The sequence below is a fragment of the Macrosteles quadrilineatus genome, unplaced genomic scaffold (genome assembly GCF_028750875.1).
Source record: "Macrosteles quadrilineatus isolate MER2022 unplaced genomic scaffold, UCM_ALF_1.0 Scaffold_8__2_contigs__length_117827958, whole genome shotgun sequence".
Lineage (NCBI taxonomy): Eukaryota > Metazoa > Arthropoda > Insecta > Hemiptera > Cicadellidae > Macrosteles > Macrosteles quadrilineatus.
The window spans coordinates 96837431-96864644 of record NW_026542601.1 but is presented as its reverse complement, the minus strand read 5'-3'; the positions used below and the strand labels follow the sequence as shown (position 1 = coordinate 96864644).

The following is a 27214-nucleotide window of genomic DNA, read 5'->3' as shown; positions in this document are numbered from 1 at the left end:
AGTGTTTTTTTATTTAAATGCAAAGAACAATGGTCAAAGACCGTCTGTTTTGTGTTAGACACACTAATTTTAAAATATTTTAAAACTGTTTAAAAAAATTCCATGAATCACATACAATTATTCATAAAATAAACAGATTTCCACTACAGAACATACACAAATAGCCCTACATACTAATAGATCAGATATCAATTGAATGAATAATAAAATTTAAATGTAGCCTACTGAGAATCTGAATTTTTCCTACAAACAGTTAATAATTCATAAAACAAACTTGTTACTTTTATAATTTACTTTGATAGATACTAAACAAACAATATTTTATCAATTTTTAAATTACATAGATTTTTCCAATTTTTGTATTGAAATCTCAATTCTTAAATTTAATAATTATACTCCATTATCAATTCCCACCCTTTACTCCTAGCCTCTTAAAGATAATTTCCAAGTGCCCGCCAATATTTGCCATTTAAAAATTCAAAAAAAACTCATATTCATTTAAATATAACTTGTTAGACCAAAATTGACGTATCTTTTTTTAAATTGGACATTCTGCTTTAAAAGGGTAGGCCTACACGTTTCATCCCGGTTGAGATTACATAGTGAACATACATAAATTTTATTTTCCATATAGAGTTAACTTTTTTATTAGACGACCCCTTTTATTTGTAAAAAATGTTTTTAGGGATGGTTATGAATAAAAAATATATATACACCATTTTCCAATACGGCCAACAACTTTGTTATTTCTTATGGAATACGCTGTATTTTAGTATTCTTTTAGAATTTAAAAGCTATTTTTTTATTCGTGACATTTGTTCTCTAAACCTACCCCATTTAGGAGTTACAGCGTGTTATATCTAAAAGAAAGGCTTGTAGTGTACATTCGGCATCCTATAGCTCATAAACGAGTAAGTTGAGAGAGAAAGTGCAAAGAATAAATAAGTCTCATATATTAGTCCTCGTAAAAAAAAAAATACGTTAAAAAATACTGATTTTGTTGTTTTAAAAATTTCCCATAGTTACTTACAACATAAATATATACCTATATAAAACATATATAACATAAAAACCTATATTGACTGTTGGCTACGTACCGTCCATGCGCGCCTCGGTACTACTACGAATTTTCCACGTTTACTCTTACGTAATGAAACGTAGCTCTGTTGTTTTTGCACATATTTCCTTAAACTTGGTGTTTTTGTACTATTTGTTAGTTTTTCTAACCATAAATCTTCTGTAACATGTCTTAAACGCGTACAATATTTAAGATATTTGATTTTAAAGTAGTTTTAAATTTAAATTTTAAAGTTATAGCTTAATTGCTAAGAGGCAGTAAATTTACCTAAAAAGGGGGGTTAGAGGAAAGCACAAGGGGGGAGGAGTGTTGACTTTCGGGAAAATTATAATATCAACATGGTCTAACAGCATAGAAAAATTCAGCTTTCCCATAGTTACTTACAACATCAAACCTATGTGGGCTACGTACCGTCCATGCGCGCCTCTGTACTACACTACGAATTTTCCACGTTTACTCTTACTGAAATCAACGTAGCTCTGTTGTTTTTGCACGGATTTCTTTGAACTTGGTATTGTTGTACTACTTGTTAGTTTTTCTAACCATAAATAGTTTGTAACATGCCCTAAACAAGCGCAATATTTCCGATATTTCATTTTAAAGTATTTTTAAATTTTATTTTTTGCAATAAATGTTGATTAGCGCCTAAAGTATAAGAGATAGAAGAAAGGTTGTAATAACCTTTTTAAAAGACAATATATTTAGGCGTAGATAGACGCTTAATTCACCTTTCTATCATTAACCATTTGTGAGTTAGACGCGGAAACGTAAACGGATGACCCGTGCAACTTCCCCCCCTCTCCCCCGAGTTGTGACCACCCTAGAAATGCGACATCATCGATTTTTTCATCTACTAGATGTCCCCAACAATAATCAAAAGTCAAATTTTGTCAGACTTTCAGTGCATACTCAACCCGTTTGGCGCCTGGACTATGAGGACTTTCCAACTATTATTAGGTCTTGGCTTGTCATAAAACTAATTTAATGGTGGACATAGTTTGAGTAATTCATGAATGAGAAAATTATCCAAATGAGTGATTCAAAACCTCAAGAGTAAAAACTTTTCATAAAGTACCACTTACCTCTTCTTCAAAGTATACGACAACAATTGACTTTGGATCCCAGGAAAATTCAAAGTTCACTGGCAAAGGTGTTGGATTCACCATGAAAATCTGTTTGTAGTCTTGAGAGTCTAGTGGGATACAACCAAAATCCAAGGTGCGTTGGGACAGGTTAATATTGGGAAAGTTTAGCATCCCTTTCAAAATTACATTGTCCTAAGAAGAAAAGATAGTTTTTAATATTTCCATTAGAACAGAGTACATTATAAAATCTACCTTGGTTAACAAGATACCATTAATAAAAGCAGCTAGAGGAGTGCTAGAAAAAAACAAACTCATTTTCGATCATTCATTCAAATTACAGTACTCACAGTACTTGTCCATGTAGATTACACTATTTTTTTCACCGTTTTATGTCTTGATACAGCTTTACAAGTTGGTACTAATTTTAAGTTCTTGTGGTTTGAACGCCCAACCAAATAGTCATACTCACTTTTTGAGGATGTTCCCTGTAAGTTATAAGCAGATTTTGATCGTAAAATTCAGACACTAGATTGACTTGCTGCGGTGGATCAAACCCCAAAATTATCTCTGTTTCCTGCTCGGGCGCCAACTCTATGACTGATTCATAGAAACGTTCACTATTTTCTAAGATGAAAAACGGAGAATTCAACTCCAAAACCAGTGTTACAGGTAAACTGACCATACTTTTGACAGTTAATGACTCTGAAACAAACACCATGCTATTAAAATTTGATATTGTTGTCGATTTGGTTTCCAACAATAATTTCAATCTTATTCCAAATCCAAATAGATTCACTTTCTTTACCATTCAGACTATTTTGCTATTTTAATTCACAAAGTACATTTTTAAACAAGAAAATACTAACAAGTTACATTTTTTGAAGTACAGTAAAGATTTGGACTTAACATGCAAGGGTTGAGTTTACAATTGCCGTAGTTCACACTTGGCTCCGTTCTGAGTGGCCTTCCTCTTGGTTTTTCCTCTCCTTTATATGCAAGGGTTAAGTTTACGGATACCACAGGCATAAGTAAAAGCAGCAGCAGAGAGTAAGGTGAGGAAGAAACCAGCACCTTATATCGTGTGTGGCGGGCGATTCACTTATTTTAAAAATGTTCAAGACAAACAGTGAAATATACACTTCAGCTACAGAGCTTCAAATAGTGTCATTCTGTTCACCAATGATGCTAGTAAACAGCAAACCGCCTCGTAGTGGTGTACAAGTGAACTACGGAGCTATATGCAAAACTAGTTCTTACTTTAAAAAACCCTTGTACTGACCTGCTGTTGTAATTCTTTTTTTTAGAATGTAAGAAGGTGGTCAACCTAATACTCACTGGTAGTAACTCTACCCTGACTGTCCCCAGGTCTAACATTGATCTCAAACTCCATCATCTGCTCTGAGACTTCCACCATTGGGGAAACAAAACTTGCCCTGATCATAAAATTTCCCAAGTTCTGTTTCATCCCTCTCTTGTTGATAATCGCCAGACAGGAATATGCCTCTACCACATCAACCTCCCTGCAAATATTGACGGGAACAAATTAATTAATGGACTCTAAACAAAATTATACCACATCTCACAAGATTATTTAGCTTGCATTTTTATTTAAAAGATTTACCCAAACAACAACAAAAATCTAAAGTCTGAAATCTTACCTGTTACTTTGGCCCTCCAATACTACTTGGACTTCACCACCTCCAACCAAATCAAACTTGTTTGGATTGAGCTTGAATAAATTCCTAGAACCCATCAGTGAAAAGTACACATAATTATTTTTTATTAATGTATCTTACAGGTTCTAAGACTACAATAGCTATTTGTGTATTAAAAGCGCAAAGTACGTCGTTGTATGGAGCTGGAACCCGCTCTTGGGCGGAAATGAGCTATTTTGCGTACTGTTTACAGGTGTGGCAATGTTTTCCATGCAGTGGTAGGAAAAGATACTATTGTAATGAAAACCTTTTAAAATGAAAAACATTTTCTGCCACACTACTCTGTTTCAATTGTTTTTCCAGACATGGATTTAGATCAGAAAATAGCTATCTGCCACGTGCCTGCTTAATAAAATAGGATTTCATTACGTAGTAATATAGAGTACAATGAATTTTGCCGGTCACCAGCTGGTTGTAATTAGTCTATTTTAGCTATTACTTCGGGTTGCATAGACATAAATAATTAATAATTGACAAAACACTAAAACTTAAAAGGGAGTAAAAAGTTTTCAGTCTGGTCTGTTAAGCATGTAAAAAGCTTTAAATGATTATTAGTTACACATCTAACATTGATTGCGTATAAACCAGACGCTTTTTCATTTACTCGACTATGTATGCAAATCAAATTGGGATATAGATATCTGTGTAACTTTAATGTCGTTTCTATCAGAATGAATAGCAATGAAGGTGATTAAAACCACTTACAAATGACTCAATGCACTGCTGTGTACACTTGTCCGATCTTGGCCCAACATGATGAGATGATGCCTTGTCCCTGGGTTGTTGAAAGTAAGAACAAACTGGTAAAGTCTGCGACTGGAAATACAAGTTCAGTGACATTTTAGAATACAATATGCTACATTTTCACATGGTATATCTTCTTGATTTCGACGTGACTGTGGGAAGTGGTCACAATTTTGCCATTACCGCAGAAGGTTTTATTTTTTGTTATTATCACGTTATTATCATTATTATTAAGACGTCCTCAACTTTGCAATTACCATGTAAGAAGTTCTTGATTTTGACGTGACTGCGGAGAATGCTCTCTATTATGCCGAGACCACAGATGATGTTCTCTATTATGCAGAGACTGTGGAAGAGGTTCTTAAATTTAATGTGACCTCAACCAATGTTCAAGATATTTTAGCAGATTGATAACATACGCTAACAGGGATTCATGAGTGTTTACACAAGCAAATAAAGTATGTCACTGGGTGTTTGACTATTTTGAATTTGTCTTAAATCTTAAATCTACATTACGACACAACAGCTCTATAATAACATGTTTTGTTTGTAAAATTTCAAATTTCACACATTTTTCAAGTAAAATAAATGCATTGAGCTCAAATAAAAATGTTACATAGGCTGTGTTGTTATTACTGGTACATGAAAAAGTATTGTGGTGGACGTACCTGAATAAATAACCAAGATTAATCTCTGGGAATATGTTGGGCTGAATGGTGATACCAGAGCCAGTAGCAGAAGCAGACAATTCTATTGTGATGACTCGGCTGTTCTCTATCTGTATAGAGAGTATAGAGGAGATGTTGCCAGGGTCTAGCACCTGCAGTGTGACTCTGACTGTGATCAGCTCCTCTGGACCCAGTAACCCAGACACAGGCTCCACCTCCCACTTGCTCTGGACCTTCTCCTCCTGACAGTAACACATACAAAGTATAGAGAGTATAGAGGAGATGTTGCCAGGGTCTAGCACCTGCAGTGTGACTCTGACTGTGATCAGCTCCTCTGGACCCAGTAACCCAGACACAGGCTCCACCTCCCACTTGCTCTGGACCTTCTCCTCCTGACAGTAACACATACAAAGTATAGAGAGTATAGAGGAGATGTTGCCAGGGTCTAGCACCTGCAGTGTGACTCTGACTGTGATCAGCTCCTCTGGACCCAGTAACCCAGACACAGGCTCCACCACCCACTTGCTCTGGACCTTCTCCTCCTGACAGCAACACATACAAAGTATAGAGAGTATAGAGGAGATGTTGCCAGGGTCTAGCACCTGCAGTGTGACTCTGACTGTGATCAGCTCCTCTGGACCCAGTAACCCAGACACAGGCTCCACCACCCACTTGCTCTGGACCTTCTCCTCCTGACAGCAACAAATACAAAGTATAGAGAGTATAGAGGAGATGTTACCAGGGTCTAGCACTTGCAGTGTGACTCTGACTGTGATCAGCTCCTCTGGACCCAGTAACCCAGACACAGGCTCCACCTCCCACTTGCTCTGGACCTTCTCTTCCTGACAGTAACACATACAAAGTATAGAGAGTATAGAGGAGATGTTGCCAGGGTCTAGCACCTGCAGTGTGACTCTGACTGTGATCAGCTCCTCTGGACCCAGTAACCCAGACACAGGCTCCACCACCCACTTGCTCTGGACCTTCTCCTCCTGACAGTAACACATACAAAGTATAGAGAGTATAGAGGAGATGTTGCCAGGGTCTAGCACCTGCAGTGTGACTCTGACTGTGATCAGCTCCTCTGGACCCAGTAACCCAGACACAGGCTCCACCTCCCACTTGCTCTGGACCTTCTCCTCCTGACAGTAACACATACAAAGTATAGAGAGTATAGAGGAGATGTTGCCAGGGTCTAGCACCTGCAGTGTGACTCTGACTGTGATCAGCTCCTCTGGACCCAGTAACCCAGACACAGGCTCCACCACCCACTTGCTCTGGACCTTCTCCTCCTGACAGCAACACATACAAAGTATAGAGAGTATAGAGGAGATGTTGCCAGGGTCTAGCACCTGCAGTGTGACTCTGACTGTGATCAGCTCCTCTGGACCCAGTAACCCAGACACAGGCTCCACCACCCACTTGCTCTGGACCTTCTCCTCCTGACAGCAACACATACAAAGTATAGAGAGTATAGAGGAGATGTTACCAGGGTCTAGCACCTGCAGTGTGACTCTGACTGTGATCAGCTCCTCTGGACCCAGTAACCCAGACACAGGCTCCACCACCCACTTGCTCTGGACCTTCTCCTCCTGACAGTAACACATACAAAGTATAGAGAGTATAGAGGAGATGTTGCCAGGGTCTAGCACCTGCAGTGTGACTCTGACTGTGATCAGCTCCTCTGGACCCAGTAACCCAGACACAGGCTCCACCACCCACTTGCTCTGGACCTTCTCCTCCTGACAGCAACACATACAAAGTATAGAGAGTATAGAGGAGATGTTGCCAGGGTCTAGCACCTGCAGTGTGACTCTGACTGTGATCAGCTCCTCTGGACCCAGTAACCCAGACACAGGCTCCACCACCCACTTGCTCTGGACCTTCTCCTCCTGACAGCAACAAATACAAAGTATAGAGAGTATAGAGGAGATGTTACCAGGGTCTAGCACTTGCAGTGTGACTCTGACTGTGATCAGCTCCTCTGGACCCAGTAACCCAGACACAGGCTCCACCTCCCACTTGCTCTGGACCTTCTCTTCCTGACAGCAACAAATACAAAGTATAGAGAGTATAGAGGAGATGTTACCAGGGTCTAGCACTTGCAGTGTGACTCTGACTGTGATCAGCTCCTCTGGACCCAGTAACCCAGACACAGGCTCCACCACCCACTTGCTCTGGACATTCTCCTCCTGACAGCAACACATACAAAGTATAGAGAGTATAGAGGAGATGTTACCAGGGTCTAGCACCTGCAGTGTGACTCTGACTGTGATCAGCTCCTCTGGACCCAGTAACCCAGACACAGGCTCCACCACCCACTTGCTCTGGACCTTCTCCTCCTGACAGTAACACATACAAAGTATAGAGAGTATAGAGGAGATGTTGCCAGGGTCTAGCACCTGCAGTGTGACTCTGACTGTGATCAGCTCCTCTGGACCCAGTAACCCAGACACAGGCTCCACCACCCACTTGCTCTGGACCTTCTCTTCCTGACAGCAACAAATACAAAGTATAGAGAGTATAGAGGAGATGTTACCAGGGTCTAGCACCTGCAGTGTGACTCTGACTGTGATCAGCTCCTCTGGACCCAGTAACCCAGACACAGGCTCCACCACCCACTTGCTCTGGACCTTCTCTTCCTGACAGCAACAAATACAAAGTATAGAGAGTATAGAGGAGATGTTACCAGGGTCTAGCACCTGCAGTGTGACTCTGACTGTGATCAGCTCCTCTGGACCCAGTAACCCAGACACAGGCTCCACCTCCCACTTGCTCTGGACCTTCTCTTCCTGACAGCAACAAATACAAAGTATAGAGAGTATAGAGGAGATGTTACCAGGGTCTAGCACCTGCAGTGTGACTCTGACTGTGATCAGCTCCTCTGGACCCAGTAACCCAGACACAGGCTCCACCTCCCACTTGCTCTGGACCTTCTCTTCCTGACAGCAACAAATACAAAGTATAGAGAATATAGAGGAGATGTTACCAGGGTCTAGCACCTGCAGTGTGACTCTGACTGTGATCAGCTCCTCTGGACCCAGTAACCCAGACACAGGCTCCACCACCCACTTGCTCTGGGCCTTCTCCTCCTGACAGTAACAAATACAAAGTATAGAGAGTATAGAGGAGATGTTACCAGGGTCTAGCACCTGCAGTGTGACTCTGACTGTGACCAGCTCCTCTGGACCCAGTAACCCAGACACAGGCTCCACCACCCACTTGCTCTGGACCTTCTCCTCCTGACAGCAACAAATACAAAGTATAGAGAGTATAGAGGAGATGTTACCAGGGTCTAGCACCTGCAGTGTGACTCTGACTGTGATCAGCTCCTCTGGACCCAGTAACCCAGACACAGGCTCCACCACCCACTTGCTCTGGGCCTTCTCCTCCTGACAGCAGCAAATACCAAGTACAGATACTATGTAGAGGTGATTTTGTCAGAGTACACATAGCATATTTACATAATTATAGAATCCAATCTGTTATAAACTATATTTAAGTCATTCATTAAGGTTCACACTTACTACAGATATTGTATAAGAGGCACTGATCGGAGAGTCGTTTGATAGTTCAAAGCTCAAAGTCTTTGGATCCATCAGTGTCATCTTGCCGTACTCCAGGGATCTGACATTGGAGGAGACGTTGGGACCTTGAACAATGCAAGCTATGGTGCAGATGGGGGTCGGGGCCAAACTGCCAAACAACAGAATCCTGCAAAACAAACAAGGAGAGTTTTGAGGGTTGTCCGTGATTTATAGTCCGCAGCAAAATCCAGTCCCAAGGTAACAAACTTGTATAGATCTGACAACAGCACCAAATTATTCACTTCCAACGTTCCAACCAATATTCTTCACTTCCAACGTTCCAACTAATATTCTGACTAGCTCAGGACTTAATACAACATTCAGTCTTGTATAATTAGTAATTTTTAATTCCAAAAACAATCTAGAATGAAGAATTATTGAATTCACAATTTATTATAAAATTCAATCAATCAAAGCATAGAGTTTCAATATTAAATTTAGTTTAATCAGACTGAATGAACACAAATAAATTTATCTTTGGCTTTCTGATCAACTGTACTTGAAACATTGGTATTAAAGCTATTCTCTGGTATAAGGCTATTCTCTTATTTGATTTTTTTTTTAAGAGGTTGGCGGCCTCTTTTAACCTTGCATTTGCCCGTCCACATAGACTACAGAAAATCTGTGCATGGAACGTATCCAGCAAAGCAAGGAGTGAGCCAGTACAGTACAAAGGTAAAAGTTAGTACAGTGACCAGGATCCGAACCCACGACACTTCTGCCTTGGGCCTGAAGTCCGCGACGCTACAGACTGAGCCACCGACTCACCTTTTAGAACACAGCGGAATTCTTATTCACTAATATAAATTACACTAAAAACTGGTAGATTATTTTTTGCTACATATAATAACAAAATTAATAGCAAAATTTTACAATTAAAACACATATAAAAGCAACTTACATGATATCTTGCTTGACATTGCCGGTCAATATTGGTGTGATTTGAACATTCACTGTGACAGACTCGCCTGGATGTAATGCAGCTTCTGTCAAGTCCGTCGTGTAGAGGATTGTATTCAGCGCTACTTGCTGAAAATTGATTGCAGCATAACTTGATACAACTTCAAATGGAATGTACTTATATAGTAAAAAATGTACGAAATGTAAAAAGGGTTTATTTTTATATCCAATAATACAATACAAGTGGTTTTTGCATGCACAAAAGCGGATCCAACGGTTTCCTCTAAATTGTTGGAAATAGTCCATTAGTTTTGTACAAATCCTTATGACAGCGATGAGGATTGTCGTTGTTGTTTTGTTGAAGGGTGGGGGAAGACCCACAGTCAGTAGTTTGCTATCAGATGTGCTCTCTGATTTTTTAAAGTTTTACATGGTAAAAATAATAATTCAGCTTTAATTTGTATATAGTTTTGTGAGTAAAGAATCAGTGATTTGTTTTTAAGTGTATCATTTGAAAAAAAAACTTTGCTTTGTGAATAAGGTGAGATAAATTACACTAAAACCTTTCCTGGAAATTATTGGATAGGCAGGTAGCTGGAGTTAGAACAGGTCCCTTATCAGATCTGATAAGGAAAGTTGGGCAACTCCAAGCAGTCTTATCTATGTGACTATCTATGTGACTGATCTTTGGACACCGGTTCCTGACCTGGTACTTCCTTGAACTTTATTCATACAAGCAACTTTATTTACAAACGTTTTAATTTGAACAAAATTTTATTTTTTAAAACCATACAAAAATACAAATATTTTTGTTATATTTTATTGCTACCATTGACTATACTGCATAGACTTCCCAAGTACTGCTGGACTCCACATTTTAAAATAATTGTATTTCTATATCTTAAGATAAAACAATGAAGAGACAATTACAACCTAAGTTTAAAGTTGGGGACAAAGTTTTTGCTAAGCTCAAGGGGCACTCCTCCTGGCCTGCAACTATTACTGAAATCGATGATAACAGTAACCTGCTGAAATACAAAGTAATATTTTATGGAACAAAACAAACAGCAATCATCAAAGAGATTGATATATGCTCATACCTTGAAAATAAAGCTCGACTCGGAAATTTGAAGGGTAAAGGATTTCAACAGGCTATTAAAGAAGTTGAATCTAGTTTTGTTAAGACCCTAGACAAAACCAAATCCCCATTGACACATAAAAAAACCGAAATAACTAACAAATCTATCATTGATCTGTCAGGTACACAAACATCCTTCGTAGCTAGCAGCCCACTATTGACAGTCAAAGAGGATTCTTTGCAATCTAATTCTGATTCATATACCGAGTTTAATATGCCAGAGATGAAAACTCTAACCACTACTGCAAGTTGTTCAAATGAACCTAGCTTAATAGAACAGTCAGAAAACAATTGTAATCACATTTTGTACAACTCAAATCAGCTCTCAAATGAACTGCTGGGGCCAAACTGGCTTACTGACCTTACGATTCAAAAATACTCTCAAACTATAAATGATAGATTCTTGGAGTCTAAATCTTGTATAGTTTTAAACCCCCTGATAGTCCACGCTGTAAAGAGTCTTGAAGAGTTTACTTACTTGTTGGATCCTCTAAATATAAGGTCTAAGACTATAATAATCATGCCAGTGAATGATTCGCAAGAACTGAACAAGGAAGGTGGATCGCATTGGAGTGTTTTGCTGTACAATGGGAGCACAAACGGTTTCTATCATTTTGATTCCATGAAAGACTTTAATTTATCATCAGCCAAAAGAGTTGCATCAAAGCTGTCTAGCTACTTGGGTGGTGAGACACTAAAGGCTAGTTTTACATCAGTCAATTGTCCTCTACAGCCAAACAGCTTTGACTGTGGAATCTTTGCTTGCTGGTTCATTGAATCCTTTATCCATGACATAATTGAGGGCAGAGCCATTGACATTGAGTATATACGACAATCGACCTTAACAAGCCAAGAATTAATTACTAAACGTTCACTTCTAGCATACTTTTTACTCAACCCTTCTGTTTTTGATGATAATTCCTTCTTCACATTATTGATAAAGAAGGTTAACAAGAAACAACCTTCCGAAGCAGTTAAAAGTCAAACTGGGCTGAATCCCCTAACCAATGACAATAAACCACAGAGTCAAACAAGCCTATCCTGCCCAAGACCTGAAAATCCTAATACAGATCACCCAGAACATGTTTGGACTAAGGTAAAAACAAATAGAAATGTAAACCCCAAGAACATCCACACCGGGACAACAATTAAGACCTACAATAGCTTCCAAGTACTACAGAACCATGTTACTGACAACAAATCCCGTCCTGCTGGTAGCACAGCCGAACCTGTTTACATCAACGTGCAAAATAATTATAGTAGGGGAAATAACTCAACAAGTAAGGAAAGAGACAACAAAACAAAAAGTAAAGCTGGTAGTTTTAAAAACCGTAGAAATAAAAGACAGTCTGCACACCTCCTCTCTCGGATAACTCCTATGAAGCTAACCCTATGCTCTGACAGCCAAGGTGCAACTATTGCGAATAAAATTGAAAGCCTGACCTCAGGAAAAATCAATGTATTCGGGTATGTCAGAGCCAATACAACATTATTACAGGTTATTGACTCAACTCAAATTGAAGATAAAGCACCTGTATTGATTTTAGGGGGTACCAATGACAGCCTTAAGAACAACTTAAAAGATATATATAAATCCTTAGAAAGCAAGCTAAAATCAATCAGTCAATGTAGAAAGGTGTTTTTAACTACAATACCCATGAGATACGACATTCCACTCAACCACACAACAAATCAAGAATTAAATGCTTTGAACAACTACATAGCGGAATTGGTGTTGAGGATAGACAATGTTACTCTTGTTGACATAGGCTACTTAAACAAGTCTCATTTTACCAAGCATGGCCTCCACCTCAACAATGCTGGGAAGAATGAATTAGCCCACACTGTTATTTGTAGTGTTGCAAGCTGGCAAGCCCAAACAGATCTCTCATCTCATAAAAACAATAAACCTGCTAAACTAACCAAGGTAAACCCCAGCCGTTCTATTTTAGCAACTGATTCAAACACCATAAGGAATGCTTTTTTAACAACATTAAAAACAAGTTTGAATGTAGAAGACATCCAAATAATGGAGGGTAATATGAGGGATGCAATTCATAGGTATCAGACTGATGAGAGTGTAGCTTTTTCACACTGTGTATCATCAGACTTCTCTGACGATAAGCAAATGAGCAGAGGTGTGGCTCTCGTTTTTAGAGAAGAGTTTGGTAAGCCCTGTCAAACTGATTACTGTTATGAAAACCTCACATTCCAAAAAACCAAGTATGGAGCTACAGTATATAGCCTTGTCACCAAGCCCAGATACTACCTTAATGCAAATAACTTTCCGCAATATAACAGCTTGTATGATGCCGCTTTTTCACAACTAACAGAAGATTTTAAAACAAAAAAGCTAAAAACACTCATCTGTTCACCGATGGGCTGCTTCCGGGACCGGATTACACCTGCTCATTTTGCTGAAAATATTAAAAAATTCCAGCAAAATACCGGCGCTTCAATCATTATTGTAACATACAAAAACAGCTTCAAGTACCTGGGGAAAAAACAGCTAGATCGTATGACACAACCCAACCTGAAGGCACCATATGATACATCACAGCATCCAACTACTGCAGACCAACCCCCAACTCTCACACAACAGTTAACGCCTCCTACTCAGCCATCATCTCAACATCAACTGTCTCTTGAAAAAAATGAAGAGTCTGTGAGTGCTTGCAATAATGATAAAAGTTCCATGATCTCAGATGTGTTGAGTGAAAGCAAAAGCTCCAAAAGTGAATCACATGTCAGTGTAGGAAGTAGTAGTCCTGTTACTATCAACAACCTGTTAAATTCTAGTATTAATAGTAATTTTTTAGTAATAAGTTAGACAACCATCACAATAAACCATCACATGATATTGATAAAACTAAGATAAATGAATTCAGTATTTTTCACCAAAATATAAGGGGTTTTAAATCAAATGTTGATTCATTAGAGATAACATTAGCTGAAATAGATCCAAATGTAGTCGTGTTGAGTGAGCACAAACTGACTCAAACATCCATAGAGAGAATTAATATTAAAGGGTACAACCTAAATGCACATTTTGCTCGCAGTAACAGCCGTGGTGGGGGGGTAATCATTTTATCAAAAACTTTTATTAAATCAAAAGAAATCATTTTAGAAGAAATAAATCATCTATTATCTGAAACAACATTTGAATGTTGTTTAGTAGAATTTCAAAAGATACTACCGCCCAAAAAATCTAAATTTTTGTTAGTTGGCCTATATAGAAATCCTATTAAAAAAACTGAAGTAGAATTTATTGATAAAATAAATATTTTGTTGGGAATACTTTCTCAAAAATACCAACACATAGTATTAATGGGTGATATAAATATCAACATGATGAATTTTGAGGATGGTAATAGAAATAAACTTAACAATGTTGTTCTTGCCAATGGTTTCCAGTCAGTTGTTAATTTTCCCACAAGAATTACTGAAACAACAAAAAGCACCATAGATAATATTTTTACTAATATAAATAATGCCTATTTCGATGTAATTGGTTTCAATACTCAGCTGTCAGACCATGATGGTCAACTCTTTGTAATAAATAGTAAAAATGATAGTCCTGATAATGCTGTATATCTTGAATATTCTAGGAACTTTAGCACTGCAAATATAGATCACTTTATTGAAGTTCTTAGCCTTGAAACTTGGCTTAATGTATTTTTTGCTCCAGTTGAGTCAAAGTATGATGTATTTCACCAAACTTTTATGTATTATTTTGAGTTGTGTTTTCCTAAGAAATTATGTAGAAAATATAGACATAGAAGCAGGTGGTTTACTGAAGAGCTAAAGATTGAAAAACAATCAATTATTGAGTTTGCTAACAATGCTAGAATGTTAAAAAGCAAAACCATGTACAAACAACTAAGACAGAAGAATAAAATGTTTAGAAATAAGGTTACAGCTGCAAAAAAACTATATTATCAAAATAAAATAAACAATTCAAGTAACATGAACAAAACCAGCTGGCAAATTATTAACTCTGAAGTCGGTAAGGCAAAAGCAGATAACCACATTACTAGTGTTCATATTAACAATCAATGTTGTTCAGACCCTTATGTTATATGTAATTCATTTAACAATTATTTTACTGATTTGGTTGACACAAACATTGTTCCTAATTTGGATTCACTTGTTGGGGATGTAAAGGACAGTGTAAAAGTAGTTGAGTCAGATTATATAATTCCAGGTTTTCATTGTATACCTGTTGATGAGAAAGAGATAGACAAAATAATAAGTCATCTTAAAAACTCATTTAGCACCGGCTATGATGAGGTCCCTGTGGTGCTCATCAAAAAAGCAAAATTACCCCTCAGAAAACCTATAGCTCATTTAGTAAATTCTTCCTTTGTATCAGGCATTTTTCCTAATAAACTAAAAATTTCTAAATTAATTCCACTATTCAAAAAAGGAGATAGATATGAATTATCAAACTACCGTCCAATTGCTCTGCTTCCGGCCATGTCCAAAATATTTGAGAAAGCCATGTACAACCGTTTATATAGCTTCCTGGAAAGTAATCACCTTTTTGAGGACTGTCAACATGGATTTCGAAGTGGTAGATCAGTTGTGACAGCTGCTACAGAGTTTTTAGAGTCAGTTATTGATTGTTTAGATGCAAAACAAAAGGCTCTTGGCATTTTCATGGATTTAACCAAGGCATTTGACTCTATAAACCACAATCTACTTTTAAATAAATTGTCAAGCATCGGAGTAAAAAATAAATCTCTTCAATGGCTAGAATCATACATTTGTAATAGAAAACAATTTGTAGAAACTATCCAATTCAATAATCAAATGAAAATTACTCACAAGTCAAAAATTAGAACTATTAAACATGGTGTACCACAGGGATCTATCTTGGGTCCCCTTCTATTCATTTGCTATGTTACAAACCTACCAGGGCTGACTAAATCTAGCAAACTTTACCTTTATGCAGACGATGTAAATCTTACAGTTACCGCTAATTCTGAAGAGGAAATTGAAAAGACAGCTAATGCTAATCTAGATATACTTTCAAATTTTTTCCAAAACAATCAGTTACTTTTGAATCCAGATAAAACAAAGTTCATAAATTTTGAGACCCGTCAGACAAGACTTTCAATTAATCCTTCACTAGAAATTAATCAGAAACCTATTGAAGAATTAGAAAATATTAGATTCTTAGGATTTGAAATTGACAAAAATTTAACTTGGAATTCTCACGCAAACAAAGTAATAAAAAAAACTGTATCTGGTCTATTTGCATTAACTAGATTAAAAAATCTTCTTGATCAAGAAACATTAAAATCAATATACTTTTCGTACATACATTCTGTTATTTCTTTTGGAATATCTCTGTATGGCGCTACATCTATCAACAACTTAGAAACAATCCTAAAATTACAAAAACGAGCTATAAGAATTATTTTGGACCTTGACTCGAGAACTTCAAAAGAGCATTTTAGATCATTAAAAATAATGACAGTATATGGATTGTACATCTATGAAACAGTTCTATATGTTAAAAACAGATTTTCTCAATTGGCGTTAACTGGTGAACACCACCACTACAATACCAGAAACAAAACCAACATTGCTCTAAACCGCCACAGATTAGAACTTTACAGTAAAAAACCAAGTTATACCGGCTCCAAATTTTACAACAAAATTCCAAATGAAATTAAATCGGCAAAAAGCATGGTCGAATTTAAGAGGGGTCTTAAAACATTTCTCATCAACAAGGTATTGTATTCCCTTGATGAACTTTAAAATTTTTAGAAGGAGTGTTAATTTGTAATTTGTATAAACTTATGTTAGATTTTAAGAACTTTGTATCCATAGAATATAACATTGTAATATAAAAACATTTAAGAGAATGACACTATTCATGTACTTTGTGCTTCAATGAATAAAGAAATATTGAATTGAATTGAATTGAATTGAGTAGATGATGATGGTTTTACCAAGAACTTGGGTAATGATAAGAACGCCACTGTGATTGTTGGTAATGATCATATTATAGTCGGGACCACGTAAGTTTGCAGTTGGTGGCAGCCAATTACAAGACAAGGCTAGTGCGACGTTGCCACATCGCCCGTTAACAACACTAATTAAATTATACTAATATATTTAAAAAAAAGCAATATAAAAAAGCAATATATTAAAATCAGCTGGTATTAACAGATTTGGCAACACCACACGGTTCTCATTGGTTCATTCAAAACCATATGGTAAATAGGCTCCTCCCTCAACTGCAAACTTACGTGGTCCCGACAATAGTGCCGCAGTTAAGGATTATAGTTACAATGGATTTGTGATAAATGCGCTTTACCGGTACACTAAATTTACTTATCAACTTATAATAATATTAAACCTACTTTAATACCTCTACCTTTTTTAAACTAGAATGTTTGTAAAATGAACAGGAAGGCATTCCTATCAAAGACTGATGATAGTATTGATAGTGTTTAATTTATAAGGGGTGTTTCTGACATTACAATTAAAAGATTTATCTTTAATAGTTCAGGTAGAAAAATGTCGGCTAGTATAACAGATTTTTCAATTATTTCTGTATTTTATAAATACTAGACGTTGACATTTTTTTACTTGGCCCGAAGGGTACTACATTTGTAATAAAACTTCCACAGACCTCTACTATGATGGAATTAAAAGAAAATTAACATATATCGTGAAATATTGTGCCATATTTCAACTAACTTCTAAATGCAGAATAATAAAACATTTTTCTACCGATTGTAGCTAATTTTTTCTTTCATTGAGAGATGCACGATAACAAAGTTGTCTCAATTCAGAAGTACTGAGTAAAGAGCTAATTGGGTTGTAAACAAAGCATATGTTTAAGAGAATTTTGAATAACATTATCTTTACATATATTTTTAATTTAGTTGTGTGTTTCTCAATACAATTAACTTAATAAATAGCTGCCTTTTTTAATTTATTCTACATTTCAATGTGTTATTATAAAAGTAACAGTTATCATCGGATTAATTGGTTTAGAATAAATATTGCATTTTTTGTAGGCCTAGCACAAAACTGTGTCGGCTTGGGCAATCTCCCAAACAAATGAAACACCATCGAGCAATGCTAGGGCCCCTGATACCTAAAAATATCACATATCAGTGACCAAAGAAAAGTTATATATAGAAGCTTATGTTAACTTACACTTTGTGGAGGAATGTAGAAGTATGCAGGCAGAGTTGAAGTGTTTGTTAACGTGATGTCGGCAGTGTACTGGTAGTTTATGAAGGAAAAGCGAAAGACCAACTGAGGTGGGCTACACGTGACGGCAGCTACACGAGACTCATACACTAGCGACAGTGAGATGGACTCCAACAACTTGCTGTTCTTGTTTTCTGCCACCATTACACACAAGTGTTTACGTTCTGTGTTAGTGATCAAGGTAACCTGTGACAAAAGTGCATCCGCCTGGTTAGAAGTCCATTATATAATGTTTACAAATACTTCAGTTGTAGCTAGTTCAAATCTTTCCCCACACCTGTATAATAATTAACCCTTCCCGGACGGGTGACGGATATATCCGCCTAAGTCTTTGGCGATAAAGGACGGGTGGCGGATATATCCGCTTATGGTTTTTGATGTTCCGGACGGGTGACGGATATATCCGCCTAAGTATTTGGCGATAAAGGACGGGTGGCGGATATATCCGCTTATGGTTTTTGATGTTCCGGACGGGTGACGGATATATCCGCCTAAGTCTTTGGTGATAAAGGACGGGTGGCGGATATATCCGCTTATGGTTTTTGATGTTCCGGACGGGTGACGGATATATCCGCCTAAGTATTTGGCGATAAAGGACGGGTGGCGGACATATCCGCTTATGGTTTTTGATGTTCCGGACGGGAAGCGGATATATCCGCCTTCTCTTCAGTCAGACTGGCAGGTGCTTGAGCAGTAACCAGATGTTTCTGCGTTCACTCACGCACTCCCCCTCTCTCCCGCGCCTACCCTTCTTCTGCGCCTCCCCCTCTCCCGTGCACCCCCAACCTCTCCTACGCTCCCTTCAACTTTTCGCGCTCAACACTACGTTGTCTTTATTTATTGTTTACATATTGTTCTTTATTTATTGCCTAACGTTGTCATGGTCATATCTTTAAAGACGGGTGGCGGATATATCCGCTGCTTTTCTACTCATACACGGACGGGTAGGGGATATATCCGCATAGTTAAAAACGAGTAAAAAATTATTTTGTCAGTATGAAGTGTTCCATTGTGTTTATTTTATTTTATGTATACTTGTATAACAAAACACAAATAAGAAAAAATAATTTTTATTTTTTCCTATTATTTTTTCCCGTTCTATGTCACGATTTCGCCTGTCCGGGAATGGTTAATTTAATCAAAGTAGCCGTTAACAATGTCAGGAAAAATTGAAAAATTAAAGCTCACACCAAGTTTGAATCTTGTTCTGTTATTAAGTCTTTGTGGGAAAGGGGGTTAACTTCTATTGTAATCTGTTGCCAGTTCATGGGATGTATTGAGAAACATGTAAACAAATTAAACGTGCATAAGTGGCCAATGGTGTTAGCAGAAGGCTGTGACCATTTGTTCAATGGCAGCGAGTATCCACCAGTTCCCATCAATATCAAGACATTACATTTGATTGCACATGAGTATATGTATTGTATGTGATTGTGATTATATTTGAGAAAACTTTGCTTGCAAATTGGAGTGTTTAAGACAATCAGGGTTTACCCATTGGAATGCTGTGTGACATCCCTAATCAAATTGGCTATCTCGTGTCATACCACACAAGCAAGCATGTCAAATTTTGCTATAAATTTGACCATTGTCTCAAACTAAACTGAAAAACTTCTGCAGCAAAGCAAAACATAATACAAACTGAACAAATGTTTACAACCACCTACAAAACTCTCTTGAACCCTTACACACATACTCTTTACCCAAAAACTGTTTCTTGTTCACTAACAGCAACAGGCAATGGTCCTCATAGTCCCGACTTCACATCTGAGGACAGTAGTTCTAATCCAGAAATATTTTACACATTTCTTCAGGCTAGTTCTAGAGGGTTGCGGCACTATCATCACATAGGTAAAATTCATTGGTGATTGGCAACATTTGAGCCCGGGATCTTGGGCACCGAAGCATGCGCTCTAATACTAGACCAGCTCGCTCCCAGTGATTTACCCATTGAACTTTAGAAACATAATCATGACACGCGATTCATACTTGGCATGAGTGCAATTCCCCCCCCCCCATCGTTGTCAACTACTACGTCCAAAGTAATTGTCGTACAGGAGTAGGGACAATGATAAACAAAAGGACAATTTTTAAATTTACAAAAACTACATTGCATTTACCACTCAGCCTTACCTGGATGTGAAGGGTGGTGTTGGGTTGGATGACACCAGAGTCTGGTGAAATGGTGAACTCCTGACAGTGACTGACCAGTCCGGGCTTGTGTGGGACGGAGGCAAACTGTTGACAAGTGATGGGTGGACTGCTGCCGTCACTCGGTACACGGAGAGCAAACTCTACTGGCACCTGGGACTGGTTCACCAGACCTACACTCAATGTCTGCGGGAACCCTGACAAACAACACAATGAGCCCAGCAAGACTCCCAACACAATACATAGCTACCGGAGAGACCATACGCTAAAGAAACAGAATTTCTCATGTACTTACCCTACTAATCAACTCAAACACAAACATTCTACCATTTTTCTGGCGATTTTACTATCCACAATGAATCTATATGATTAAGTTTATTGGCTATTATCTATTATCGAAGGTATAACACTTCTTGTTTATATATGATAATTTTATTAAATGCATTTTTTTTTGTTAACAGAAAATTTGAAATTAAATATCCGGAAAGTAAATAAAGATACGTCTTATAACACTTAAAACATATATTTACGCTTATACTGTTACTCACAAGACAGTAAAAATACAAAAGATGGTAAGTGGTGATCGATTTCGATTGGACACTCCAATCATCATCAGACCCAATAGGCGAATGGGAAAAATAGGCGAAACATTCGCCTATTGGGTCTGATGATGATTGGAGTGTCCAATCGAAATCGATCACCACTTACCATCTTTTGTATATTTACCGTCTTGTGAGTAACAGTATAAGCGTAAATAGATGTTTTAAGTGTTATAAGACGTATCTTTATTTACTTTCCGTAAATTTAGTAACACGTACAATGCTGATCAAGAAGTTATTAAATATCCCAAAAGATTATGTTTTAGAGGAGAAAAAAGTGATTTTGACAATGATCAAGGTGGTTCACAAGTGTAATGATTGTGACTTTTTCAGATATGAATGAACTAAGAAGGGACTATCCAGTTTATGAACTTAAATTTAAAACTTTTACTTTATTATATGTTCATTTTTCATCCCTAACCTAATGTGTTGAAAAACGTGATGTACAAACGTACAAGAATAATAGGTATCTAACAAAATAAAACAGATTAAGAATTTTTGTTTGTTTGTTGAACATTTTTAATAACAGATTTTTTATATAAAACAACAAAAACTTACCAACAGCTACACTTCCAAAATCCAACTTAGCACAATCAAACGATATTGTGGGATTCACCACATTGCCTCTAAAAATATTTATAGAACTCAAAATTCAGACTTGGTACATTTATTTTAAAAATGTTATTTAATATGGTAACTTTTAGATGTAGAGCACAAATAGGTAAATAACATTTAAAAAATGTTAATTATACTAAGGCATATTTTCTCATAAGATACAATACTATGCTATCATCAAGCTAACTCATATATTCACAAATAGTTCAAGAATTATAATTGGCTAGCTCAAAACAGTTTCATCAAGCGATCTAAATATTGAAAAAAAAAACACATTAATTTAAAACAGACTTGAATAGTTTAATATCTTTAAGGGTTGGATAAAATGGGTGTAAAACAACAAACATTTATAAATAATATAAATTAACTAAATTATTACACACTTACAGAACTGAAATAGTGTTTCAAAACCAAAACCATCAGATGAACACAAATAATATTACAATTAATTATTAAGATATAAGCTGAATATTTAAATTTTGATGCTTTATTGTGTATACTCATTGAATGTCAGGAGTTAAATTAATCATTTTAGACAAAAGATGCGAATTCACATTAAAGAATTTTTTATTAAAGACAAAAAATTGTTGATTTAGTTTTTACGATTATAAGATTAAAGGATTTTGGATATAAAAATGGAACTTACTTCAACATGACTCTCAAAACTTCCTCAGACTGAGTGATTTTGAACAAAACGTCTTCGACAAAAGAGCCTGTCCTTCCACTGCAGAAAGATATTATGAAAGACTTTATTTCATAAGGCATCAGACATTGTACGGGAGGCTGAACTGTCAAAACTCCACCAAACACTGTATTGGTGAGCACATGCTCCACACGGCAAGGGATATCTCCCTTGTTGGCAGCAACTATCTGTAAAAAACCAAGCAAACCTTTTAAGAAATTGAAAAATATTTGGACAACTAACTTACAACAAATTATCAAACTGCAATATTCAATTACATCCCGTATAATATGTCAAGTCATTGGAAAGGAAGGTTGGTGCAGTTGCTTCCCCTAGAGTACATTTGGATTTGCTTAAGATATTTCCGATACTTGTTTGGAAACAATTAAGTATAACGAGCTATTTATAAGATGTAAATAATATTGATTGAGCAGTATTCTATTTTAATGGATGCCCTCTTAGAAGCAAGACTTGAGTATTCAAAAATGTGCACATTTTTTTATTGAAAATTTTAATACAAAGTGATTGATGACAGAAAAGTTATATATTCCTCGCTTGAAGTTTTAGCTTTAGCCGTTTTAACAAGTACTGCAATAAGTCCTTTATTGTAGGAATTAATAAGCATTAATAAGGTTACTCATATTAATTAATTAGATACAATATTTTACAGGGTTAAATCTTACATCTTACAGGGTTAAGATGGTTAGATCTATTTACAAACCGATAGAACATTATTAGCAGTTCTGCACCAATCTTTCTGATACTACTGTATTGACCATTGGCTTAACTAAAATTCCTCTAAATTTACAAGAGAAATATTTTAGCACAACAATATTGCTATAGCAATTTCGTGCTAAAAAAGGAAACGTGATTTTTGCATAAAAAGGACAGTATGACCCATAACAAAGCTGAAAAACATCAATTACAGTAGCCAAACTCATATTGTGTTTATAAAATGTTTACCTCATAGCTCTGAGTAAGTCCAAGAAAGACAGGACCTATGTCCAAAGACCTCAAATTCAGTTGGACAACTGGTCCAAGACCTACTCCCCCCATCCTTAGAGGGAGTCTATGAGCTACACCAGTGGCATTGCAGTAAGCTGTACAACAGAAGGATCCCACTGTGTGAGGGGAGAACACCACTGTCATGAAACATCTACCTCCAGGCCACAGCTCACCTTCCTGTAACAACAATTGGCACAATAAGTTTTGTTATGTTACCTCAGTTTAGCTGACTTCACAATTTGCTATTCGTTAAAAGATTTAACGAGACATGATACTTGGGTTGTCTGTAAATTATCGTCTCCATCAAGGTTCCGTCGCAAGCCAAGTGAGCAGTGAGCAAGATCAAATGTAAGACGCTACATTAAATTGTGTTATGTTGATAATAGTTCTTGTTCTTTACTTTACTGACTGCTATTCTAACCGGTCCCCACCTCTATGGGATAAAAATGTATTATGTATGATTCCATTATCTGTGATACTGATAAGGTTTTATCGTGGGAGGAGGGAAAACCCCCATTTGACGAATATGAGGCAAAAAAGTGATTTGACGTATAAAATGAGCATTTGTGGCTTGTGGAGTTCACAGAAGGCCTAACATAATGCAATTACAAAAAGGCACGCAAGCAATGGGTGTTCATCCATTTTCAATGAGACAGTAATTAAATTAAAGGAAACATTGGTTACCCCCCCTCCCCCCACCCTTTAATCTGTCCCTGTGCTCGATCTCTCGAGCTTGAAGGCTAGGCTCGGCATGTCTCGCCCACTTCTAGTTGGTATACATCTAGATTACTTGGGTAACTTTTCATAGGGCAGTTTCATATGTTCAGAGTCTCATTTTTAATATATTAAGACCTCTTTATTGATTTAACAAAACTTACCAATGGACTGATCTCAAAATTTTTATTCCTAAAACAATAATCTTTGGGAGTCAGTAGTTCAACTTGGTCTTCCATTATTCTTGAATATATATTTGCATGGTTATCCTCTGTTAATATTTCGTTGTACTGAAGTTGCACACATCTTTTAGTTTCATTTAACTTGACGTTTTCAAAACAATTTTTCAACCTACAATAAAATTAACATTACTATTTTCCTCCTTGTCATTGGACACCACTGTATCAAGAGTGTAGCTTGCCAAATAAAACAGTTAACTTTTATTCATTTTAAATATTTGGAAAAGTTTGTTTGAGATTAGTTTTAAAATTACGTAAATATGAAAACTAGCAATGAGAAGGTGCCTCTTCATGCACCAGAGAATTTTAATAAATGTCAAAAGATAATCGTTTGGACATGAAAGTACTTTGCTCAATCTAACCTACTTATAAAAGCCAAACATTCAGAAAAATTTTTTTACATATGTACGAATCCTCAAACTACAATTACCTTCCAAGCTGTCCCAGCTCCTGGTCGATATTCTCATACTGATGCCAACAGAACTTGATTGTTTCATGTGTGTCGTTATACAAGGTAACTTTCTGTTCTCGCTTCAAACCCATGAAAGTATCATTGAAACTAATTTGTTCTGGTTCCAACCAAATAGCACCATTCCTTGTAGAAGCAGCAAGATCAATACACAACTCTTCCCCTTAAAATTATAAAAACTTAGTTAACAGACATATCAAGTATACATAATATTTTTATTTTTTTTTTACTGTTTTTATTTTATCTAGACTTTTTCGTTTTCTGATATATATTTTTAGCGCTTTAGTAATGATATCCAAACTTGGGTTATGATCAGATTTAGTATCAACCTTTTGTGATTTCAAAAGGCAACTGTGTTAAGAATTTAATCAAATGTCTTAATGGTCATAGTTGGCAGGAAAATTTACAAGAATTTATATAACTTATAACTGATAGTGTATAAATAGGTTCTGGTAGTATTTAAATTAAATTAAATTGAACTTAGTGTCGACTTAATACCTGATTCAAATTTCACAAACATCCTTTTTAGGAAACTATCCAATAGATCACTTTCAAACTGTATCGTCAACATAACTATTTTGCCAACATGTAGAAGGCATCTGGTTGGTGACACAGAAAATGGCCTGAAAAAATCAAACAAAAAGTCATAAATTAAATTTTAAAATAATGAGTATGACTTCCATTAGCACAATGTTAATTTGTATTATAGTCTCTAAATTAAATAAATCAATAGTTCCTTCTGCATCATGTCTACATGCACAGTAATGTTAAGGAATATATTAATAGACAAGCATGTTTTTTTAAAACCTTTTTTCTCAGCTCGTGTGCATCGCAGGGAAAATCTACGCAAACTGTTAGAATAGTTATTTGTGTAACTAGTGGTGAAAGTGGCACTTTGCTGCACACGAGAGCAATGTTTACGCACGAGCCGCAGGCGAGTGCGGAATGATCTCGAGTGCAGCAAAGGCCTTTTTCACTCGTGTTACACATTATATTTTTCCTACAGTCACTATAAAGCATATAAATAATTAGTCTTTCAAACACTATACAACACGTTTTTAGGTTCAGCTGGCAACACAAATGGTGCCCTAGAGAAAGTAGTACCCGCGGTCCGTATCACTCCGCTATTTTTCCTCGGCAAGAAATGTGCTCCGCGTTTTGAGAATATAGTTCCGTATGTTTTTGTAATTTGAAACGGTTTCCGCGCCTAAAAAAAATTCTTTAAAGGTATTTAAAAATGTTTAAAAGAAAAGTCCAGAAAGTTCAGAAATACCGAAACTATAAACACGAAATGACAGGTTAAATCGTAGTTATAATAGTCAATCAGCTGCTCATAGTATTATTATCTTTAAGTGTTGCCAACCTATTTCCAAGCGTACACGGACTACGTGCATAATAGAACCACGCTGTTTTGTGTTGTTTCGTTGGAATCCTGATGTGCGGCAAAGTATAAACCGTACGGCAAAGTATAAACCGTACGGCAAAGTATAAACCGTACGGCAAAGTATAAACCGTACGGCAAAGTATAAATATGCAGCAATTAGCAGCTTTCTGTACTATAAACAGTACAAGGAAGCCAACTTTGTCGGGTGACTGTAGGAAAAGATATTTTCCTGTAGGTGTGCAGAGTCGATTTATAAATTAAAATAGGCAAAAAAATAAGTGTGAAAAATGATTTAATTTTGTTTACCTATTAACATGGGCCTTTATGGGTTGCCATGCTGGTGACGAAATAACAACATGATATATAAACAGAAAATCAAAACAAATGGAATACTGCTACACAATTTTCACATGTTTTATTTACAGCCTGGGGTGAAAATAGAAGTATGTACATATTACATTATTTTTGGTTGAGTTTTCGACCACTGGCCGACTTCTAGTCTACCTGTATTGAAAAAATAAAGCATCCGGTAGCTATAAGGTAACATTATATTACGTTGTAGCTACCTATAGGCCTTTACTCAAAATGGCAGTTATAACATATGGTTCTATTTAGAAAAAGTAGCACGCTTCTTGCAGCACTCCCTGTAAGTACTACCAAAGTATCAAAGCATCCTCCCAGTGACGTAGCCAGGTAACATAGCCTTCTGGTCTTAAATATAATATTTTTTTGTTAAATTAAATGTAAAATTATATAATCATACTGTATTGACGTTGGGGTTGATTATTTTCAATGCCAAGAGAGCTAAAAAAAACCATTTTAGGGCCTACATATTTTTTAATTTTTTCCCAGACCCCCTTTAACTGGGGGTATGGTATACCCCCCAGACCCCCCAGTCGGTCGACCCCCCCTATTTTAAAATCCTGGCTACGTCACTGATGCTACTGTGTATACCAGTCTATTAGAAAAATACTGTCCATTAAATGATTACATTAAATTTATAAAAACATAGCTAAATAGTACAAATATGTAGCATAACCACATGTTATGCTGGTTAATCTTTAATGGGAGCTAGGCTATAGAAAGTTCCTTTAATATAGTTACTAAAAGTTCTTTGACTCAAGTCTTTTAACAAAATGCAAGCAAACATTGTTTACACAACACTTACAGTAGTCAAACACAATACTAACTAACTAGAATTTTAC

At 36.6% G+C, this 27214-nt stretch overlaps 1 protein-coding gene across 1 annotated transcript; it reads right to left on the bottom strand.

The window, feature by feature from the left end:
• Positions 1 to 17954: 17954 nt before the first annotated feature.
• On the bottom strand, positions 17955 to 25196 carry LOC129000585 (hydrocephalus-inducing protein homolog). The gene is made up of 9 exons (XM_054427546.1): positions 25124 to 25196; positions 24587 to 24788; positions 24082 to 24268; positions 23162 to 23380; positions 22163 to 22386; positions 21460 to 21527; positions 20285 to 20499; positions 18095 to 18337; positions 17955 to 18032 (listed from the first exon to the last, which is right to left on the bottom strand). The coding sequence occupies exons 1-9, from the start codon at positions 25194 to 25196 to the stop codon at positions 17955 to 17957; spliced, it is 1509 nt and encodes a 502-aa protein (XP_054283521.1).
• Between the last annotated feature and the right edge of the window lie 2018 nt (positions 25197 to 27214).